Source organism: Agelaius phoeniceus, chromosome 1 (genome assembly GCF_051311805.1).
Source record: "Agelaius phoeniceus isolate bAgePho1 chromosome 1, bAgePho1.hap1, whole genome shotgun sequence".
Classification (NCBI taxonomy): domain Eukaryota; kingdom Metazoa; phylum Chordata; class Aves; order Passeriformes; family Icteridae; genus Agelaius; species Agelaius phoeniceus.
In genome coordinates, this window is record NC_135265.1 from 154,591,251 (window position 1) to 154,611,989 (window position 20,739).

At 40.9% G+C, this 20,739-nt stretch overlaps 1 protein-coding gene across 1 annotated transcript in view; it reads left to right on the top strand.

The window, feature by feature from the left end:
- Positions 1-20,739, top strand: part of MROH1 (maestro heat like repeat family member 1) — a 241,668-nt gene that overhangs the window by 64,066 nt on the left and 156,863 nt on the right. The window contains 5 exon segments of the mRNA XM_077174443.1: positions 674-749; positions 5,296-5,369; positions 8,108-8,227; positions 15,513-15,530; positions 15,532-15,677. Coding sequence (XP_077030558.1) covers positions 674-749; positions 5,296-5,369; positions 8,108-8,227; positions 15,513-15,530; positions 15,532-15,677 — 434 coding nt within the window.

Sequence of the window (20,739 nt, forward strand, 5' to 3'; positions counted from 1 at the left end):
TATTTATCAGGGGTTTAATGGGGCTTTTAATGGGGATTTATTGGGCTTTTATGGGGTTTTTAATGGGGATTCATTAGGGGTTTTCAATGGGGATTTATTAGGGGTTTTATGGGGTTTAATGGGGATTTATGAGGGGCTTAATGGGGTTTTATGGTGTTCTAATGGGGATTTATTAGGGGCTTTATGGGGCTTTTAATGGGGATTCATGGGGGGATTTTATGGGAATCTTAGAGAATTAAATGGAAATTTTCTGGGATTTTATGGGATTTTTGGGGGTTTTATGGGGTATTTATCAGGGGTTTTATGGGGTTTTTAATGGGATTTATTAGGGGCTTTATGGGATTTTTATGGGATTTGTAATAGGAATTTATTGGGGTTTTATGGGGTATTTAATGGGGATTCATTGGGGATTTTCTGGGAATCTCATAGACTTTTAATGGAAATTTTCTGGGATTTTTATGGGATTTTTCTGGGTTTTATTGGGGATTTATTGGGATCTTACATGGGGATTTTAGGAGGCTTTATGGGATTTTATGGGGATCTATTCAGGGATTTTATAGCATTTTTGGGGCTATTGAATTGTTGATTTTTGGGGTTTGGATGGGATCCCTGGGCCCTTTGCTGGGGTTTGGTGTCGCTGTTTCTGGGCTGTTCTGGGGGGCCATGGCTGCAGTGCAGTTCCGAGCGCCACCGCCTGGGGGCGCTGCTGCTGCTGCTGCTGCTGCTGCGCCACCTCCTCAACAGCGCCCGTCAGTGCCGCCCTCGGGGCGTTTCAATGGGGTTTGAATGGGGGAATTATTGGGGTTTTTATGGGGCTTTTATGGGGTTTTATTAGGGGCTTTATGGGGTTTTTAATGTGGATTTATCAGGGGTTTTTTGGGTTTTTTAATGGGGATTTATTAGCGGATTTATGGGTTTTTTATTGGGGATTTATTAGGGCCTTAATGGGGTTTGTAATGGGGATTTATTAGGGGCTTTAGGGGGATTTTATGGGGTTTTTAATGGGAATTTGTTAGGGGCTTTATGGGGTTTTTAATGGGGATTTAAAAGAGGCTTTATGGGGTTTTTATGGGGTTTTTAATGGGATTTTTTAGGGGCTTTATGGGGCTGTTAATGGGGATTTCTTAGGGGGTTTATGGGGTTTTTAATGGGGATTTATTAGGGGCTTTATGGGGTTTGTAATGGGAATAATTAGGGGCTTTATAGGGTTTTTAATGGGGATTAATTAGGGTCTTAATGGGGTTTGTAGTGGGGATTTATTAGGGGCTTTATGGGGTTTTTAATGGGGATTTAAAAGAGGCTTTATGGGGTTTTTATGGGTTTTTAATGGGATTTATCAGGGGCTTTATGGGGCTGTTAATGGTGATTTATTAGGGGGGTTTATGGGGTTTTTAATGGGGATTTATTAGGGGCTTTATGGGGTTTGTAATGGGAATAATTAGGGGCTTTATAGGGTTTTTAATGGGATTAATTAGGGGCTTAATGGGGTTTGTAATGGGGATTTATTAGGGGCTTTATGGGGTATTTAATGGGGATTTATTAGGGGCTTTATGGGGTTTTTAATGTGGATTTATCAAGGGCTTTATGGGGCTTTAAATGGGGTTTTTAATGGGGATTTATTAGGGGCTTTATGGGGTTTTTATGGGGTTTTTAATGGGGATTTATTAGGGGCTTTATGGGGTTTTTATGGGGTTTATTAGGGGCTTTATGGGGTTAGTAATGGGGATTTATTGGGGCTTTATGGGGTTTTCAATGGGGATTTATTAGGGGCTTTATGGGGTTTGTAATGGGGATTTATTGGGGGAATTTATGGGAATCTTATAGAATTTTAATGGAAATTTTCGGGATTTTTATGGGGTTTGTAATGGGGATTTATTAGGGGCTTAATGGGGTTTTTATGGGGTTTGTAATGGGGATTTATTGGGATTTATTAGGGGAATTTATGGGATTTTTTGGGGATTTACTGGGGATTTTTGGGGGATTTTTCTGGGATTTATTGGGGGATTTTATATTTTTTTTTAATTTTATGGGGTTTTTATGGGGGTGGATTTATCGGTGTTTATTGGGGATTTATTGGGGGATTTATTGAGGGATTTTATGGGGAGTTATTTGGATTATTGGGGATTTCTTGGCAATTTTTATGAGGTTTTATGGGTTTTTTATGGGGATTTATTGGGGATTTTATGGGGATTTTTATGGGATTTATTGGGGGATTTTATGGGAATTTTATGGGATTTATTGGGGATTTATTGGGGGATTTAATGGGGATTTTAATGGGGTTTTTTTTGGATTACTGGGGATTTTTTTGATTTTTTGGGGATTTCTTAGGTTCTTTTATTGGGGATTTATTTGGGAAATTATGGGATTTTTATGGGATTTATTGGGGTGTTTTATGGGGTTTTGATGGGATTTGTTTGGGATTTATTGGGGATTTACTGGGGCTTTATTGGGACATTTCTGGGATTTACTGGGGGATTTATTGGGGATTTTTATGGGATTTTTAAATGGGATTTATTGGGGGATTTTATGGGATTTATTGGGGATTTTGGTTTTTTTTTTTTTTTTTTGATTTTATGGGGATTTATTGGGGTTTTTATCAGGGATTTATTTGGATTATTGGGGATTTTAATGGGATTTTTATGGGGTTTATTGGGGGTTTTTATGGGATTTTTATGGGGTTTATTGGGGGATTTTATGGGATTGTTATGGGGGATTTCATGGGGATTTGTTGGGGATTTTATGGGATTTTTATAGGGATTTTAATGGGGGATTTAATGGGGATTTTAATGGGTTTTTTTTGAATTATTGGGGATTTTTTGGGGATTTTTATGGGGATTTCTTAGGTTCTTTTATTGGGGATTTATTAGGGGAAATTATGGGATTTTTATGGGATTTATTGGGGTGTTTTATGGGGTTTTGATGGGATTTATTTGGGATTTATTGGGGATTTACTGGGGCTTTATTGGGACATTTCTGGGATTTACTGGGGGATTTATTGGGGATTTTTATGGGATTTTTTTGGGATTTATTGGGGGATTTTATGGGAATTTTTTGGGATTTATTGGGGATTTTGGTTTTTTTGGGGGGGGATTTTAAGGGGATTTATTGGGCTTTTTATCAGGGATTTATTTGGATTATTGGGGATTTTTATGGGGTTTATTGGGGGATTTTAGGGGATTTTTGAGGGTTTTTTTTGGTTATTTTTCCAGATTTTATGGGGATTTCATGGGGTTTTTGTGGGGTTTTTATAGGATTTATTGGGGATTTTATGGGCTTTTTTTGTTTGTGTTTTGGGGATTTTATGGGGTTTTTTTACAGGAATTTTCTGGGATTTTTATGGGTTTTATCGGGAATTTTATAGGATTTTTATGGGTTTTATTGGGGATTTATTGGGGGATTTTAAGGGATTTTTTTGGGGATTTTTTTCGCATTTCTTGTGGATTTTTATGGGGGTTTTGTGGGTTTTTTAATGGGGTTTTATTGGGGATTTTTTTGGTTTTTATGAGGGATTTATGGGGGATTTATTGGGTGATTATGTGGGGATTTATTGGGATTTTTATGGGATTTATCAGGGGGTTTTATTGGGTTTTAATGGGATTTTTAATGGGATTTATTGGGGGACTTTATGGGGTTTTTATTGGAATTTTATGGGAATTTTATGGAGTTTTTATGGGGTTTATTGGGGTTTGATAATGGGGATTTTATGGGGTTATTATGGGGCTTATTGGGGGTTTTTATGGGATTGTTATGGGGGATTTGTTGGGAATTTATTGGGGAATTTTTGGGGATTTATTGGGGGATTTAATGGGGTTTTTGTGGGGTTTTGGTTTTTATGGGGGGATTTATTGGGGATTTTTATGGGATTTTTATGGGATTTATGGGGAATTTTATGGGAATTTTATGGGATTTATTGGGGATTTTTGTTTTTTTTGGGGGGGATTTATTGGGGATTTTTATGGGATTTTTATGGGATTTATTGGGGAATTTTATGGGATTTTTATGGGATTTATTGGGGATTTTGGTTTTTTTGGGGGGGATTTTATGGGGATTTATTGGGGTTTTTATCAGGGATTTATTTGGATTATTGGGGATTTTTATGGGGTTTATTGGGGGGGGATTTTAGGGGATTCTTGAGGGTTTTTTTTGGTTTTGTTTTTTTCAGATTTTATGGGGATTTCATGGGGTTTTTGTGGGGTTTTCATAGGATTTATTGGGGATTTTCTGGGATTTTTTTGTTTGTGTTTTTGGGGATTTTATGGGGTTTTTTTACAGGAATTTTCTGGGATTTTTATGGGGTTTATCGGGAATTTTATAGGATTTTTATGGGTTTTATTGGGGATTTATTGGGGGATTTTAAGGGATTTTTTGGGGGATTTTTTTTCGCATTTCTTGTGGATTTTTATGGGGTTTTGTGGGTTTTTAATGGGGATTTATTGGGGATTTTTTTGGTTTTTATGAGGGATTTATGGGGGATTTATTGGGTGATTATGTGGGGATTTATTGGGATTTTTATGGGATTTATCGGGGGGTTTTATTGGGTTTTAATGGGATTTTTAATGGGATTTATTGGGGGACTTTATGGGGTTTTTATGGGAATTTTATGGACTTTTTATGGGGTTTATTTGGGTTTGATAATGGGGATTTTATGGGGTTTTTATGGGGCTTATTGGGGGTTTTTATGGGATTGTTATGGGGGATTTGTTGGGAATTTATTGGGGAATTTTTGGGGATTTATTGGGGATTTAATGGGGTTTTTGTGGGGTTTTGGGTTTTTATGGGGGGATTTATTGGGGGATTTTAAGGGGATTTTTATGGGATTTATTGGGGAATTTTATGGGAATTTTATGGATTTATTGGGGATTTTGGTTTTTTTGGGGGGGGATTTTAGGGGGATTTATTGGGGTTTTTATCAGGGATTTATTTGGATTATTGGGGATTTTTATGGGGTTTATTGGGGGATTTTAAGGGAATTTTGAGGGGTTTTTTGGTTTTGTATTTTTCAGATTTTATGGGGTTTTTGTGGGGTTTTTATAGGATTTATTGGGGAATTTTATGGAGTTTTATTGGGGAATTTTATGGTGTTTTTATAGGGCTTTAATGGGGATTTTTTAAATTTTTTGAGAATTTTTAAAAATTTATTTTATGGGAATTTTTTTTACATTTATGTGCATTGGTGGGGGGAATTTCCTGACAATTTTCTGGGGAATTTTGTGGGGTTTTTTTGCCATTGCTTGAGGAACAATTTCTGCATTTCCTGACCTTTTTCCCAATCCCAAATTCTGATTTTTTTTGCAGCTTCCCAGATGGAAATGCAGAAAGTTTCCATCCTCTCTTCCCTGAAAGTTCCCCTGCAGGACGGGAGCCCCAAGGTATTCCCAGCTTTTCCAGGAATTCCCTGGAAAATTCCAGAAATTCCCTGGAAAATTCCAGAAATTCCCCAAAAATCCCCGCTGCCATTGCCCGTCCCTGTCCCTAGGGGGCGCCACAGGGGATTTCAATCCATTTTTGGCCATTTTGGGCCATTTTTTCCATGGTTTTTCTCCAAATTCCCGGGTTTTCCAGGAATTCCTGATTCCCCCCATTTTCCCCATTTTTATCCTCCTCATTTTTCCCCTTTTTTTTCCATTTGTCCCCCATTTTCTCCTTTTTGTTCTCCTCATTTTCCCACCTTATTTCCCCATTCCCCCCATTTTCCCCTCTTATTTCCCTCCATTTTTTCCCCCATTATTTCCCCATTTCCCCCATTTTCTCCCCTTATTCCCCCATTTTCCCCCCTTATTTCCCCAATTTCCCTCCCCCTTTCCCCCATCTTTCCCCTCCCCTTTCCCCCACTTTTCCCCCCTTATTTGCCCCATTTTTCCCCATTTCCCCCCCTTTATTCCCCCCCTTTATTCACCATTTTTCCCTGCAAAATTCTCATTTTTTTCCCCATTTTCCCCATTTTATTTCCCCCCGTTTTCCTCCATATTTCCCCCTTATTTCCCCCATTTCTACCCCCCTTATTTCCCCCATTTCCCCCCATAATTATCATTTTCTCCCCATTTTCTCCCCCTTATTCCCCTCCTTATTCCCCCCATTTTCTCCCCATTTCCCCCCACATTTCCCCCCTTATTTCCCCCATTTTTTCCCCATTCCCGCCTTTATTCCCCCCATTTTTCACCATTTTTCCCTGCAAAATTCTCATTTTTCCCCCATTTTTCCCCATTTTATTTCCCCCCGTTTTCCTCCATATTTCCCCCTTATTTCCCCCATTTCCCCCCCTTATTTCCCCCATTTTTACCCCCCTTATTTCCCCCATTTCCCCATAATTCTCATTTTCTCCCAATTTTCTCCCCATTTTCTCCCCCTTATTCCCCTCCTTATTCCCCCCATTTTCTCCCCATTTCCCCCCACATTTCCCCCCTTATTTCCCCATTTTTCCCCCCTTTATTCCCCCCATTTTTCACCATTTTTCCCTGCAAAATTCTCATTTTTCCCCCATTTTCCCCCATTTTATTTCCCCCGTTTTCCTCCATATTTCCCCCTTATTTCCCACATTTTTACCCCCCTTATTTCCCTCATTTCCCCCCATAATTATCATTTTCTCCCCATTTTCTCCCCCTTATTCCCCTCCTTATTCCCCCCATTTTCTCCCCATTCCCCCCCACATTTCCCCCCTTATTTCCCCCATTTTTTCCCCATTTTTCCCCCCTTTATTCCCCCCATTTTTCACCATTTTTACCATTTTTCCCTGCAAAATTCTCATTTTTCCCCATTTTTCCCCAATTCCCCCCCGTTTTTCCCCTTATTTCCCCCCAATTTTCCCCATTTCCCCCATTTTTTACCTGTTTCCCCTCTTATTTCCCCCCGTTTTCCCCCCTTATTTCCCCATTTTTCCCTGTTTTCCCCCATTTTCCCCATTATTTCCCCATTTTCCCCCAATTTTCCCCCCATTTTTGCCCCCTTATTCCCCCCCCTTATTCCCCCCATTTTCCCCCCGTTATTTCCCCCATTTATTCCCCCTTATTTCCCCCATATTTCCCCCTTATTCCCTCCATATTTCCCCCCACTTTCCCCCCTTATTTCCCCCATTTTTCCCCCAATTTTCCCCCTTTTTCCCCTATATTCTCCCCCATATTCCCCCCTTATTTCCCCCCATATTTCCCCCCCTTATTTCCCCCATTTTCTCCCCTTTCCCCCCCATTTTCCGACATATTCCCCCCTTATTCCCCCCATTTTTTCCCCATTTCCCCCCCTTCATTTACCCCCATTTTTTTACCATTTTTCCCCCCAAAATTCTCATTTTTTTCCCCATATTCCCCCAATATTTCCCCCAATATTTCCCCTATATTTCCTCCATATTTCCCCCATATTCCCCCCTTATTTTCCCCATTTTTCCCCTTTATTTCCCCCCTTATTTCCCCAATTTTTCCCCTTTATTTCCCCCTATTTTTCCACCATTTGTCCCCATATTCCCCCTATTCCCCCCCTTATTCCCCCAATTCTCCCCCATTTTCCCCGTTATTTCCCCCTTTTTTCCCCCATATTTCCCCCCCTTATTTCCCTCATATTCCCCTCTTATTTTCCCCATTTCCCCCCCATATTTCCCCCCCTTATTTCCCCCATATTTCCCCCTTATTTCCCCCTTATTTCCCTCCATTTTCCCCCATTTTTCCCCCCATTTTCCCCTGTTATTCCCCCATTTATTCCCCGTTATTTCCCCCGTTATTTCCCCCATATTTCCCCCCCCTTATTTCCCCCATTTTCCCCCCCATATTTACCTCCATATTCCCCCCTTATTTCCCCTATTTCCCTCCCCCTTTCCCCCCATATTTCCCCCATTTTCCCTGCAAAATTCTCATTTTTTCCCCCATATTACCCCCATATTTCCCCCGTTATTTCCCCCATTTTTTCCCATTTATTCCCCCATTTTTTCCCCATTTTTTCCCCCATATTTCCCCCATTTTTTCCCCTTTTTTTCCCATTTTTTCCCCATTTTTTCCCCATTTATTCCCCATTTTTCCCCCATTTTTCCCCCCTTATTTCCCCCCATTTATTCCCCCATTTTTTCCCCATTTTTCCCCCCATATTTCCCCATATTCTCTCTCTCTCTCTCTCTCTGTCCCAGGTCAGGCGGGCTCTGCTGCAGCTCCTCAGTTCCCTGGCTCACCACGGCTTCCTGCAGCTCCCGGGGGCCGAGGCCCTGCTGGAATTCCTGGTGCTCCAGTGCTCCCTGACCCCGGATACGGTGAGAATTCCCAAAGATTCCCAAACATTCCCATCATTCCCAAATATTCCTGGTGCTCCAGTGCTCCCTGACCCCGGATACAGTGAGAATTCCCAAATATTCCCAAAAATTCCAAATATTCCCAAACATTCCAACCATTCTGGTGGTCCAGTGCTCCCTGCCCGGGGATATGGTGAGAATTCCCAAATATTCCCAAATATTCCCAAAGATTCCCAACCATTCCCAACATTCCCAACATTCCCATCATTCCCAAACATTCCTGGTGCTCCAGTGCTCCCTGACCCCAGATACGGTGAGAATTCCCAAAGATTCCCAAAAATTCCCAACATTCCAAACATTCCTGGTGCTCCAGTGCTCCCTGCCTGGGGATACGGTGAGAATTCCCAAACATTCCCAAATATTCCCAAATATTCCCAAAGATTCCTGGTGCTCCAGTGCTCCCTGCCCGGGGACACGGTGAGAATTCCCAAATATTCCCAAACATTCCCAACATTCCAAATATTCCCAGCATTCCCAACATTCCCGGTGCTCCAGTGCTCCCTGCCCCCGGACACGGTGAGAATTCCCAAATATTCCCAAAAATTCCCAAATATTCCAACCATTCCCGGTGCTCCAGTGCTCCCTGCCTGGGGATACGGTGAGAATTCCCAAAGATTCCCAAATATTCCCAAATATTCCCAAACATTCCAAACTATTCCAAACTATTCCCAACATTCCCAGCATTCCAAATATTCCCAAACATTCCCAACCATTCCTGGTGCTCCAGTGCTCCCTGCCTGGGGACACGGTGAGAATTCCCAAATATTCCCAAACATTCCGAAATATTCCCAAATATTCCCAGCATTCCCAACCATTCCTGGTGCTCCAGTGCTCCCTGCCCGGGGATACGGTGAGAATTCCCAAATATTCCCAAAAATTCCCAAAAATTCCCAGCATTCCCAACATTCCTGGTGCTCCAGTGCTCCCTGTCCCCAGATACGGTGAGAATTCCCAAAGATTCCCAAATATTCCAACCATTCCAAACATTCCTGGTGCTCCAGTGCTCCCTGACCCCAGATAAGGTGAGAATTCCCAAAGATTCCAAATATTCCAAACATTCCCAACATTCCTGGTGCTCCAGTGCTCCCTGACCCCGGATATGGTGAGAATTCCCAAATATTCCCAAAGATTCCCAAATATTCCAACCATTCCTGGTGCTCCAGTGCTCCCTGCCCGGGGATATGGTGAGAATTCCCAAATATTCCAAATATTCCAAATATTCCAAACATTCCCAGGCATTCCAAACATTCCCAACCATTCCTGGTGCTCCAGTGCTCCCTGCCTGGGGACACGGTGAAAATTCCCAAATATTCCCAAAAATTCCAAATATTCCCAAACATTCCTGGTGCTCCAGTGCTCCCTGACCCCAGATATGGTGAGAATTCCCAAGATTCCAAATATTCCCAAATATTCCCAAATATTCCCAACCATTCCTGGTGCTCCAGTGCTCCCTGACCCCGGATACGGTGAGAATTCCCAAATATTCCCAAATATTCCCAAAAATTCCAAACATTCCTGGTGCTCCAGTGCTCCCTGCCCGGGGATACGGTGAGAATTCCCAAAGATTCCCAAAAATTCCCAAACATTCCTGGTGCTCCAGTGCTCCCTGACCCCAGATACGGTGAGAATTCCCAAATATTCCCAAAGATTCCCAAATATTCCAAAGATTCCAAACCATTCCCATCATTCCCAACCATTCCTGGTGCTCCAGTGCTCCCTGCCCCCAGTTAGGGTGAGAATTCCAAATATTCCAAATATTCCCAAAGATTCCCAAATATTCCCAATATTCCCAACCATTCCTGGTGCTCCAGTGCTCCCTGCCCGGGGACACGGTGACAATTCCCAAAGATTCCCAAATATTCCCATCATTCCCAACCATTCCTGGTGCTCCAGTGCTCCCTGCCCCCGGATACGGTGAGAATTCCCAATATTCCCAAAAATTCCCAAATATTCCAACCATTCCTGGTGCTCCAGTGCTCCCTGCCCGGGGACACGGTGAGAATTCCCAAATATTCCCAAATATTCCCAAATATTCCCAAATATTCCCAACCATTCCTGGTGCTCCAGTGCTCCCTGCCCCCGGATACAGTGAGAATTCCCAAATATTCCCAAATATTCCCAAATATTCCAACCATTCCTGGTGCTCCAGTGCTCCCTGCCTGGGGACACGGTGAGAATTCCCAAACATTCCCAACATCCCTGGCATTCCTGGCATTCCCAACCATTCCCAACATTCCCAACCATTCCCAACATTCCCAACATTCCCAACCATTCCCAACATTCCCAACCATTCCCAGCATTCCCAACATTCCCAATATTCCCAATGTTCCCAACCATTCCTGGTGCTCCAGTGCTCCCTGCCCGGGGATACGGTGAGAATTCCCAAATATTCCAAATATTCCCAAATATTCCCAAACATTCCTGGTGCTGCAGTGCTCCCTGACCCCAGATACGGTGAGAATTCCCAAATATTCCCAAAAATTCCCATCATTTCCAACATTCCTGGTGCTCCAGTGCTCCCTGCCTGGGGATACGGTGAGAATTCCCAAATATTCCCAAATATTCCAAATATTCCAAACATTCCTGGTGCTGCAGTGCTCCCTGCCTGGGGATATGGTGAGAATTCCCAAATATTCCCAAATATTCCCAGCATTCCCAACCATTCCCAGCATTCCCAAACATTCCTGGTGCTCCAGTGCTCCCTGCCCGGGGACACGGTGAGAATTCCCAAATATTCCCAAAAATTCCCATCATTCCCAACCATTCCTGGTGCTCCAGTGCTCCCTGCCGGGGGATAGCGTGAGAATTCCCAAATATTCCCAAATATTCCAAACCATTCCCAGCATTCCCAACCTTTTCCCACCATTCCCAGTATTCCCACCATTCTCCACCATCCCAAACATTCCCAACATTCGCAGCCTTTTCCCAGCATTCCCAACCATTCCAAACATTCCCAACCTTTTCCCAGCATTCCCAGCACTCCAAACATTCCCACCATTCCCAACTTTTCCCAACTTTTCCCAACCTTCTCATGATTTCCCCCATTTCCCCCCTCAATTTTCCCATTTTCCCCAATTTTCTGCCTTTTTTTGCAAATTTCCCCATCCTTTTCCCATCCTTTTCCCAAATTTTCCATTTTTTCCCAATTTTCCCATTATTTCCCCATCCCTCTCCCAATTTTTCCCCAATTTTCCCCAATTTTCTCCATCCTTTCCCCATTTTTCCCAATTTTCCCCATCCTTTTCCCAACATTTCCCCATTTTCTCCCAATTTTTTCCCCATTTTTTCACATTTCCCCATCCTTTTCCCATCCTTTTCCCAAATTTCCCAATTTTCCCATTTTCCCCCATCCCTGTCCCAATTTTTCCCCAATTTTCCCCAATTTTCTCCACCCCTTTTCCATCCTTTTCTAAATTTTCCCCAATTTTCCCCAATTTCCCCATCCTTCTCCCAATTTTTCCCATCCTTTTCCCAACATTTCCCCATTTTCTCCCAAATTTTCCCCATTTTTCCACATTTTCCCAACCTTTTCCCAATTTTCCCTATCTTTTTTCCCAACTTTTCCCAACCTTCCCCACCCTTTTTCCCCAATTATTTTCCTTATTTTCCCAATTTCCCCCCATTTTTTCACCTTTTTCTTTCAGAATTTCCCCACCCTTTCCCCAGTCTTCCCAATTTTTCCCCATTTTCCCCAATTTTTCCCCATTTTCCCCATTCTTCTAATTTTTCCCCATTTTCCCCTAATTTTCCCAATTTTTCCCATCTTTTTCCCAACTTTTCCCAACCTTCCCAACCTTTTCCCAATTATTTTCATTATTCATTTCCCCAATTTCCCCATTTTCCATTTTTCCCCATTTTTTTTCAGATTTTCCCCACCCTTTCCCATTCCCCATTTCCCCCCAGTTTTCCCCATTTTCCCATTTTTTCCCAATTTTCCCCATCCCTGTCCCAATTTCCTCCAATTCCCAATTCCCCAATTTTCCAATTCCCAACCTTTTCCCAATTCCAAATTTTCCAACATTTCCCATCCTTCCCAAATTCCCATTTTCCCAATTTCCCATTTCCCCAATTTCCCATTCTTTTCCCAACTTTTCCGCAATTTTTCCCCAATTTTCCATTTTTTCCAATTTCCCCACCCTTTTCCCAACCTTTTCCCAATTTTCCCCATCCCTGTCCCAATTTTTCCGCAATTTTCCCAATTTCCCCATTTTTCTCCACCCTTTTCCCATCCTTTTCCAAATTTTCCCATTTTTCCCATTTTTTGCCATTTTTCCCCAATTTTTCCCATCCTTTTCCCAACATTTCCCCATTTTCTCCCAATTTTTCCCCATTTTTTCACATTTCCCCATCCTTTTCCCATCCTTTTCCCAAATTCCCAATTTCCCATTTTCCCCCATCCCTGTCCCAATTTTTCCCCAATTTCCCCAATTTTCTCCACCCTTTTCCATCCATCTAAAATTTCCCCAATTTCCCCAATTCCCATCCTTCTCCACATCATTCCCCCAATTTCTCTCAAATTTCCCCCATTTTTCCACATTTCCCCATCCTTTTCCCAACTTTTCCCACTTTCTCACAATTTCCCCCACAATTTTCCCATTTTTTCCCCAATTTTTTCCCTTTTTTTTCCCAATTTCCCCATCATTTTCCCCAAATTTTCCATTTCTTTTCCCATCCTTTTCCCCATATTCCCATTTTTTCCCCATCCTTCTCCCACTTTTCCCAATTCCCCAATTTCCTCCATCCTTTCCCATCCTTTTCTAAACTTTCCCATTTTTCCCCATTTTTCCCAATTTTCCATCCTTTTCCCAACTTTCTCCCATTTTTCCCCATTTTTCCCCCATTTTTCCCCATTTCCCCATCCTTTCCCATCCTTTTCTCAATTTTTCCCCATTTTCCCTCCTTTTCCCCAATTTTTCCCATTCTTTTCCCAATTTTTCCCATTTCCACCTCCCTTTTCCCAATTTCCCCAGCCTTTCCCAACTTTTCCCAAACCTCTCCCAATTTTTCCCCAATTTTCCCAATTTCCCAAATTTTCTCCATCCTTTCTAAATTTTCCCATTTTTCCCAATTTTTGCCATTTTTCCCAATTTTTTGCCATTTTTCCCAATTTTTCCCAGCCTTTTCCCAACTTTTCCCATCCTTTTCCCAATTTTCCCATTTTTTCCCATCCTTTTCCCAGTTTTCCTCACCCTTTCCCCTATTTTCCCAATTTTCCTTCCATTTTCCCCATTTTCCTGAATTTTCCCAACCTTTTCCCACCCTTTTTCCCACTTTTCCCCATTATTCTCCCAATTTTCCCAATTTTCCCCCCCATTTTCCTTTTCCCAACTTTTCCCCAATCTTCTCCTACTATTTTTCCCCATTTTCCCCCAATTTTTCACCTTTTTTTCCCAATTTTCCCATCCTTTTCCCAATTTCTCCCCATTCCTCCAAATTTTCCTTTTCCTTCTCCCAATTTTCCCTCATCCTCTCCAATTTTCCCAATTTTCCCATTTTCCTTTTCCATCTTTTTCCCCAACCTTCCCTACCCTTTTCCCAATTATTTTCATTATTTTCCCAGTTTCCCCATTTTTTTCAGAATTCCACACCCTTTTCCCCATTTTCCCCATTTCCCCCCATTTTTCCATTTACCCCCACTTTTCCCCATTTCCCCCCATATTCCCATTTTTTCCAATTTTCCCATCCTTTTCCCAATTTCCCCATTCTTCACCAAATTTTCCCCATTTTCCCCCATTTTTCTCCCCATTTTCCCCTTTCTTCTTCCAATTTTCCCCATTTTCCCCCTTTTTTTCCCCATTTTTCCCCCATTTTCCCCCATTTTTCCCCCATGTTTCCCCATTTTTTCCCCATTTTCCCATTTTCCCCGATTTTTCTCCCCATTTTCCCCGATTTTCCCCTATTTTTCCCCCTTTTTCCCTATTTCCCCCCTTTTTCCCCATTATTCTTCGAATTTTCCCCATTTTTCCCAATTTCTCCCATTTCCCCCCTTTTCCCCATTTTTCCCCATTTTCCCATTTTCCCCCATCCTTCCCCATTTTTCCCCCATTTTCCCATTTTTTTCCCCATTTTTCCCCATTCTACTTCCAATTTTTCCCCATTTTTCTCCCCATTTTCCCCCCATTTTTCCCCATTTTCCCCCAATTTTTCCCATATTTTCCCCCATTTTTCCCCATTTCCCCCCCATTTTCCCAAATTTTTCCCCATTTTTTCCCATTTTTCCCCAATTTTCCCCATTTTCCCCCCATTTCCCCCCCCATTTTCCCCCCATTTCCCCCCCATTTTTTCCCCATTTTCCCCCATTTTCCCAGTTTCCTGATTTTTCTCCCCATTTTCCCCGATTTTCCCCTATTTTTCCCCCCCATTTTCCCCCATTTCCCCGCTTTTTCCCCATTTTTCTCCATTTCCCCATTTTCCCCCATCTTTCCCTATCTTTCCCCATTTTTCTCCATTTCCCCCCATTTTCCCCATTTTTCCCCATTTTCTCCCCAATTTTCCCCCATTTTTTCCCCATTTTCCCCCCTTTTCCCCATTTTCCCATCCTTTTCCCCATTTTCCCCATTCTTCACCAAATTTTCCCCATTTTTCCCACCATTTTCCCATTTCCCCCCCATTTTTCTCCCATTTTCCCCCATTTTTCTCCCAATTTCCCTTTTCCCCCTTTTTTCCCCATTTTCCCCCCATTTTTCTCCATTTTCCCCCCATTTTCCCGATTTTTCTTCCAATTTTCCCCATTTTTCCCAATTTCTCCCATTTTTCCCCATTTTCCCCATTCTTCCCCAAATTTTTCCCCATTTTTCCCCATTTTCCCCATTTTCCCATTTTCCTGATTTTTCTCCCCATTTTCCCATTTTCCCCATTTTCCCCCATTTCCCCCCCTTTTCCCCATTCTTCTTCCAATTTTCCCCATTTTTCCCCCCATTTTTCGCCGCATTTTTCCCCATTTTCTCCTATTTTCCCCCATTTTCCCATTTTTTTCCAATTTTCCCCAATTTTTCCCCATTTTCCCCATTCTTCCCCAAATTTTTCCCCAAATTTTTCCCCAAATTTTTCCCCCATCTTTCCCCATTTCCCCCCCATTTTCCCATTTTCCCGATTTTTCTCCCCATTTTCCCATTTTCCCCAATTTTCCCTATTTTCCCCCCTTTTTCCCCATTTTTCCCCCATTTTCCCCCATTTTCCCCCATTTTCTCCCCATTTTCTCCCCATTTTTCCCAATTTTCCCCCATTTCTCCATTTTTCCCCCCAGGCTCCCGGAATTCCGGAGGAAATTCCCCGAGGATCCCTCGGATGCCGACGTTCGCAGCGTCAGCGTCAGCACCTTGGTCCTGCTCAGCTCCACCGTGCCCGGCCTCAGCCAGGTCAGATTGGGGGGAAAATCCCAAAAAATGGGAATTTCCAACATGCCCAAAGGGTTCCAGGCCCCAAAATTCCCCAAATTCCCAATCCTGAAGGATTTTAATCCCAAATTTTTCCAATTCCATGAAATTTTATTCCCAAAATTCCCAATCCCGAAGGATTCCAATCCCAAACTTCCAAAAAATTCTGGGAGATTTCACCCCAAAATCCCAAGAAATTCCAATCCCATAATTCCTAATTCTGGGAAATTGAAATTCCCAAAATTCCCACTCCTGAAGAAATTTAATCCAGAATTTCCCCAAATTTTCCAAATTCCACCAAATTTTATTCCCAAACACAAAGAATTCCAATTGAAAAATTCCAAAAATTCCCAATTCTGGGAAATTGAAATTCCCCAAATTTTCCCAAATTTTCCCAAAATTCCACGAAATTTTATTCCCAAAATTCCCAATCCTGCTCAGCTCCACCGTGCCCGGCCTCAGCCAGGTCAGATTGGGGCAAAAAACCCCAAAAATGGGAATTCCCAACATTCCCAGAGGGTTCCAGGCCCAAACATTCCCAATTCTGGGAGATTTCAGCCCAAAATCCCAAGAAATTCCAATCCCCAAATTCCCAATCCTGAGAAATTTTCATTCCAAAATTTTCCCAATTCCACGAAATTTTATTCCCAGAATTCAAAAAAATTCCGTTCCCGAAATTCCCAATTCTGGGAAATTGAAATTCCAAAAAATTCCCAATCCTGAGGGATTTTAATCCCAAAATTTCCTCAAATTTAACAAATTCCACCAAATTTTCTTCCCACAATTCCCAATCCAAAAATCAAAAAAATTCCGGAATCTGGGAAATTTCAATTCCCCAAATTCCCAATCTTGAAGGATTTTAATCCCAAAATTTCCTCAAATTTCCCAAATCCCACGAAATTTTATTCCCAAATTTCCCAATCCCAAAGAATTCCAATCCCAAAATTCCCAAAATTCCCAATTCCGGGAGATTTCAGCCCAAAATTCCCAATCCTGCTCAGCTCCACCGTGCCCGGCCTCAGCCAGGTCAGATTTGGGGCAAAAAAAACCCAAAAAATGGAAATTCCCAAAATCCAAAAAATTCCAATCCCAAAATTCCCAATCCTGAAGAAATTTATTCCCAAAATTTCCCCAAATTTTCCAAATTCCGCCAAATTTTATTCCCCAAATTCCCAATTCTGGAAATTGAAATTCCCCAAAATCCCCAATCCTGAGAGATTTCAGCCCCAAAATTCCCAAATTCTGGGAGATTTCAGCCCCAAAATCCCAAGAAATTCCAATCCCGAAATTCCCAATCCTGAAGAAATTCCAGTCCCAAAATTTTCCCAAATTCTCCCAATTCCACCAAATTTTATTCCCCAAAATTCCCAGTTCTGGGAGATTTCAGCCCAATAATCCCAAGAAATTCCAGTCCCAAAACTTCCCCAAATTTTCCAAATTCCACAGAATTTTATTCCCAGAATTCAAAAAAATTCCGTTCCCGAAATTCCCAATTCTGGGAAATTGAAATTCCAAAAAACTCCCAATCCTGAGGGATTTTAATCCCAAAATTTCCTCAAATTTAACAAATTCCACCAAATTTTCTTCCCACAATTCCCAATCCCAAAAATCAAAAAAATTCCGGAATCTGGGAAATTTCAATTCCCCAAAGTTCCCAATCCTGAAGGATTTTAATCCCAAAATTTCCTCAAATTTAACAAATCCCACAAAATTTTAATCTTCAAATTCCCAATCTCAAAGAATTCCAATCCCAAAATTCCCAATTCCAGGAGATTTCAGCCCAAAATTCCCAATCCTGAGGGATTCCAGTCCCCAAAATTCCCAATTCTGGGAGATTTCAGCCCAAAATCCCAAGAAATTCCAATCCCAAAATTCCCAATCCTGAAGGATTTAATCCCAAAATTTCCCCCAAATTTTCCAAATTCCACCAAATTTTATTCCCCAAAATTCCCAATCCTGAGGGATTCAATCCCAAAAATCAAAAAAATTCCCAAAATTCCCAAATCTGGGAAATTGAAATTCCCCAAACTTCCCAATCCTGAAGGATTTTAATCCCAAAATTTCCTCAAATTTAACAAATCCCACAAAATTTTAATCCCCAAATTCCCAATCCCAAAGAATTCCAATCCCAAAGTTCCCAATTCTGGGAGATTTCAGCCCCAAAATCCCAAGAAATTCCAGTCCCAAAATTCCCAATTCTGGGAAATTGAAATCCCCAAAATTTTCCCAAATTTTCCAAATTCCACCAAATTTTCGATCCCAAAATTCCAAAAAAAATCCATTCCGGAAATTCCCAATTCTGGGAAATTGAAATTCCCCAAAATTCCCAGTTCTGAAGGACTTTAAATCCCCAAAAGTCAAAAAAATTCCCAAAATTCCCAATTCTGGGAGATTTCAGCCCAAAATCCCAAGAAATTCCAGTCCCAAAACTTCCCCAAATTTTCCAAATTCCACCAAATTTTATTCCCAAAATTCAAAAAAATTCCATTCCGGAAATTCCCAATTCTGGGAAATTGAAATTCCCCAAAATTCTCAATTCTGAAGGACTTTAATCCCAAAATTTCCTCAAATTTAACAAATTCCACGAAATTTTAGTCCCAAAATTCTCAATTCTGGGAAATTGAAATTCCCAATCCTGAGGGATTTTAATCCCAAATTTTCCAAATTCCACAAAATTTTATTCCCCAAATTCCCAATCCTGAGGGATTCCCACCCCAAAAATCAAAAAAATTCCCAAAATTCCCAATTCTGGGAGATTTCAGCCCAAAATTCCCAATCCTGCTCAGCTCCACCGTGCCCGGCTTCAGCCAGGTCAGATTTGGGGCAAAAAACCCAAAAATGGGAATTTCCAACATTCCCAAAGGATTCCAGGCCTAAAATTCCCCAAATTCCCAAATTCTGGGAGATTTCAGCCCAAAATTCCCAATTCTGGGAGATTTCAGCCCTGAAATCCCAAGAAATTCCAATTCCGAAATTCCCAATTCTGAAGAAATTCCAGTCCCAAAATTTCCCCAAATTCCCAATTCTGGGAAATTGAAATTCCCCAAAATTCCCAATCCTGAGAGATTTCAGCCCCAAAAGTTAAAAAAATTCCCAAAATTCCCAATTCTGGGAGATTTCAGCCCCAAAATCCCAAGAAATTCCAGTCCCGAAATTCCCAATCCTGAAGAAATTTATTCCCAAAATTTCCCCAAATTTTCCAAATTCCACCAAATTTTACTCCCAAAATTCAATAAAAAATCCATTCCCAAAATTCCCAATTCTGGGAAATTGAAATTCCCCAAATTTTCCAAAATCCACAAAATTTTATTCCCCAAAATTCCCAATCCTGAGGGATTCAATCCCAAAAATCAAAAAAATTCCCAAAATTCCCAAATCTGGGAAATTGAAATTCCCCAAAATTCCCAATCCTGAAGGATTTAATCCCAAAATTTCCTCAAATTTAACAAATCCCACAAATTTTAATCCCCAAATTCCCAATCCCAAAGAATTCCAATCCCAAAGTTCCCAATTCTGGGAGATTTCAGCCCCAAAATCCCAAGAAATTCCAGTCCCAAAATTCCCAATTCTGGGAAATTGAAATCCCCAAAATTTTCCCAAATTTTCCAAATTCCACCAAATTTTCGATCCCAAAATTCCAAAAAAATCCATTCCGGAAATTCCCAATTCTGGGAAATTGAAATTCCCCAAAATTCCCAATCCTGAGGGATTTTAATCCCCAAAAGTCAAAAAAAATCCCAAAATTCCCAATTCTGGGAGATTTCAGCCCAAAATCCCAAAAAAATCCAGTCCCAAAATTCCCAATTCTGAAGAAATTTAATCTCAAATTTCCCCAAATTTTCCAGATTCCACAAAATTTTATTCCCAAAATTCAGAAAAAATCCATTCCGGAAATTCCCAATCCTGGGAAATTGAAATTCCCCAAATTCCCAATCTTGAAGGATTCCATTCCCAAAAATCCAAAAAAAAATTCCCAAAATTCCCAGATCTGGGAAATTGAAATTCCCCAAAATTCCCAATCCTGAAGGATTTTAATCCCAAAATTTCCTCAAATTTAACAAATTCCACCAAATTTTTTCCCAAATTCCACCAAATTTTTATTCCCAAACACAAAGAATTCCAATCGAAAAATTCCCAAAATTCCCAATTCAGGGAAATTGAAATTCCCAAAATTTCCCCAAAATTGCCAAATTCTGAGAAATTTTCATTCCAAAATTTTCCCAATTCCACGAAATTTTATTCCCAAAATTCCAAAAAATTCCAATCCCGAAATTCCCAATTCTGGGAAATTGAAATTCCCCAAAATTCCCAATCCTGAGGGATTTTAATCCCAAAATTTCCTCAAATTTAACAAATCCCACAAAATTTTAATCCCCAAATTCCCAATCCCAAAGAATTCCCATCCCAAAAATCCAAAAAATTCCCAAAATTCCCAATTCTGGGAAATTGAAATTCCCCAAAATTCCCAATCCTGAAGGATTTTAATCCCAAATTTCCTCAAATTTAACAAATTCCATGAAATTTTATTCCCCAAAATTCCCAATTCTGGGAAATTGAAATTCCCAGAATTTCCCCAAAATTGCCAAATTCTGAGAAATTTTCATTCCAAAATTTTCCCAATTCCACGAAATTTTATTCCCAAAATTCCAAAAAATTCCAAACCCGAAATTCCCACTTTTGGGAAATTCCAATTCCCAAAATTCCCAATCCTGAAGGATTTTACTACCAAAATTTTCCCCAATTTTCCCAAAATTCCCAATCCTGAGGGATTTCAGCCCCAAAATCCCAAAAACTTCCAGTCCCAAAATTCCCAATTCTGGGAAATTGAAATTCCCAAAATTCCCCCAAGTTTTCCAAATTCCACCAAATTTTATTCCCAAAATTCCCAATCCCAAAGAATTCCATTCCCAAAAATCCAAAAAAAATTCCCCAAAATTCCCAAATCTGGGAAATTGAAATTCCCCAAAATTCCCAATTCTGAAGGACTTTAATCCCAAATTTCCTCAAATTTAACAAATTCCATGAAATTTTATTCCCCAAAATTCCCAATTCTGGGAAATTGAAATTCCCAAAATTTTCCCAAATTTTCTAAATTCC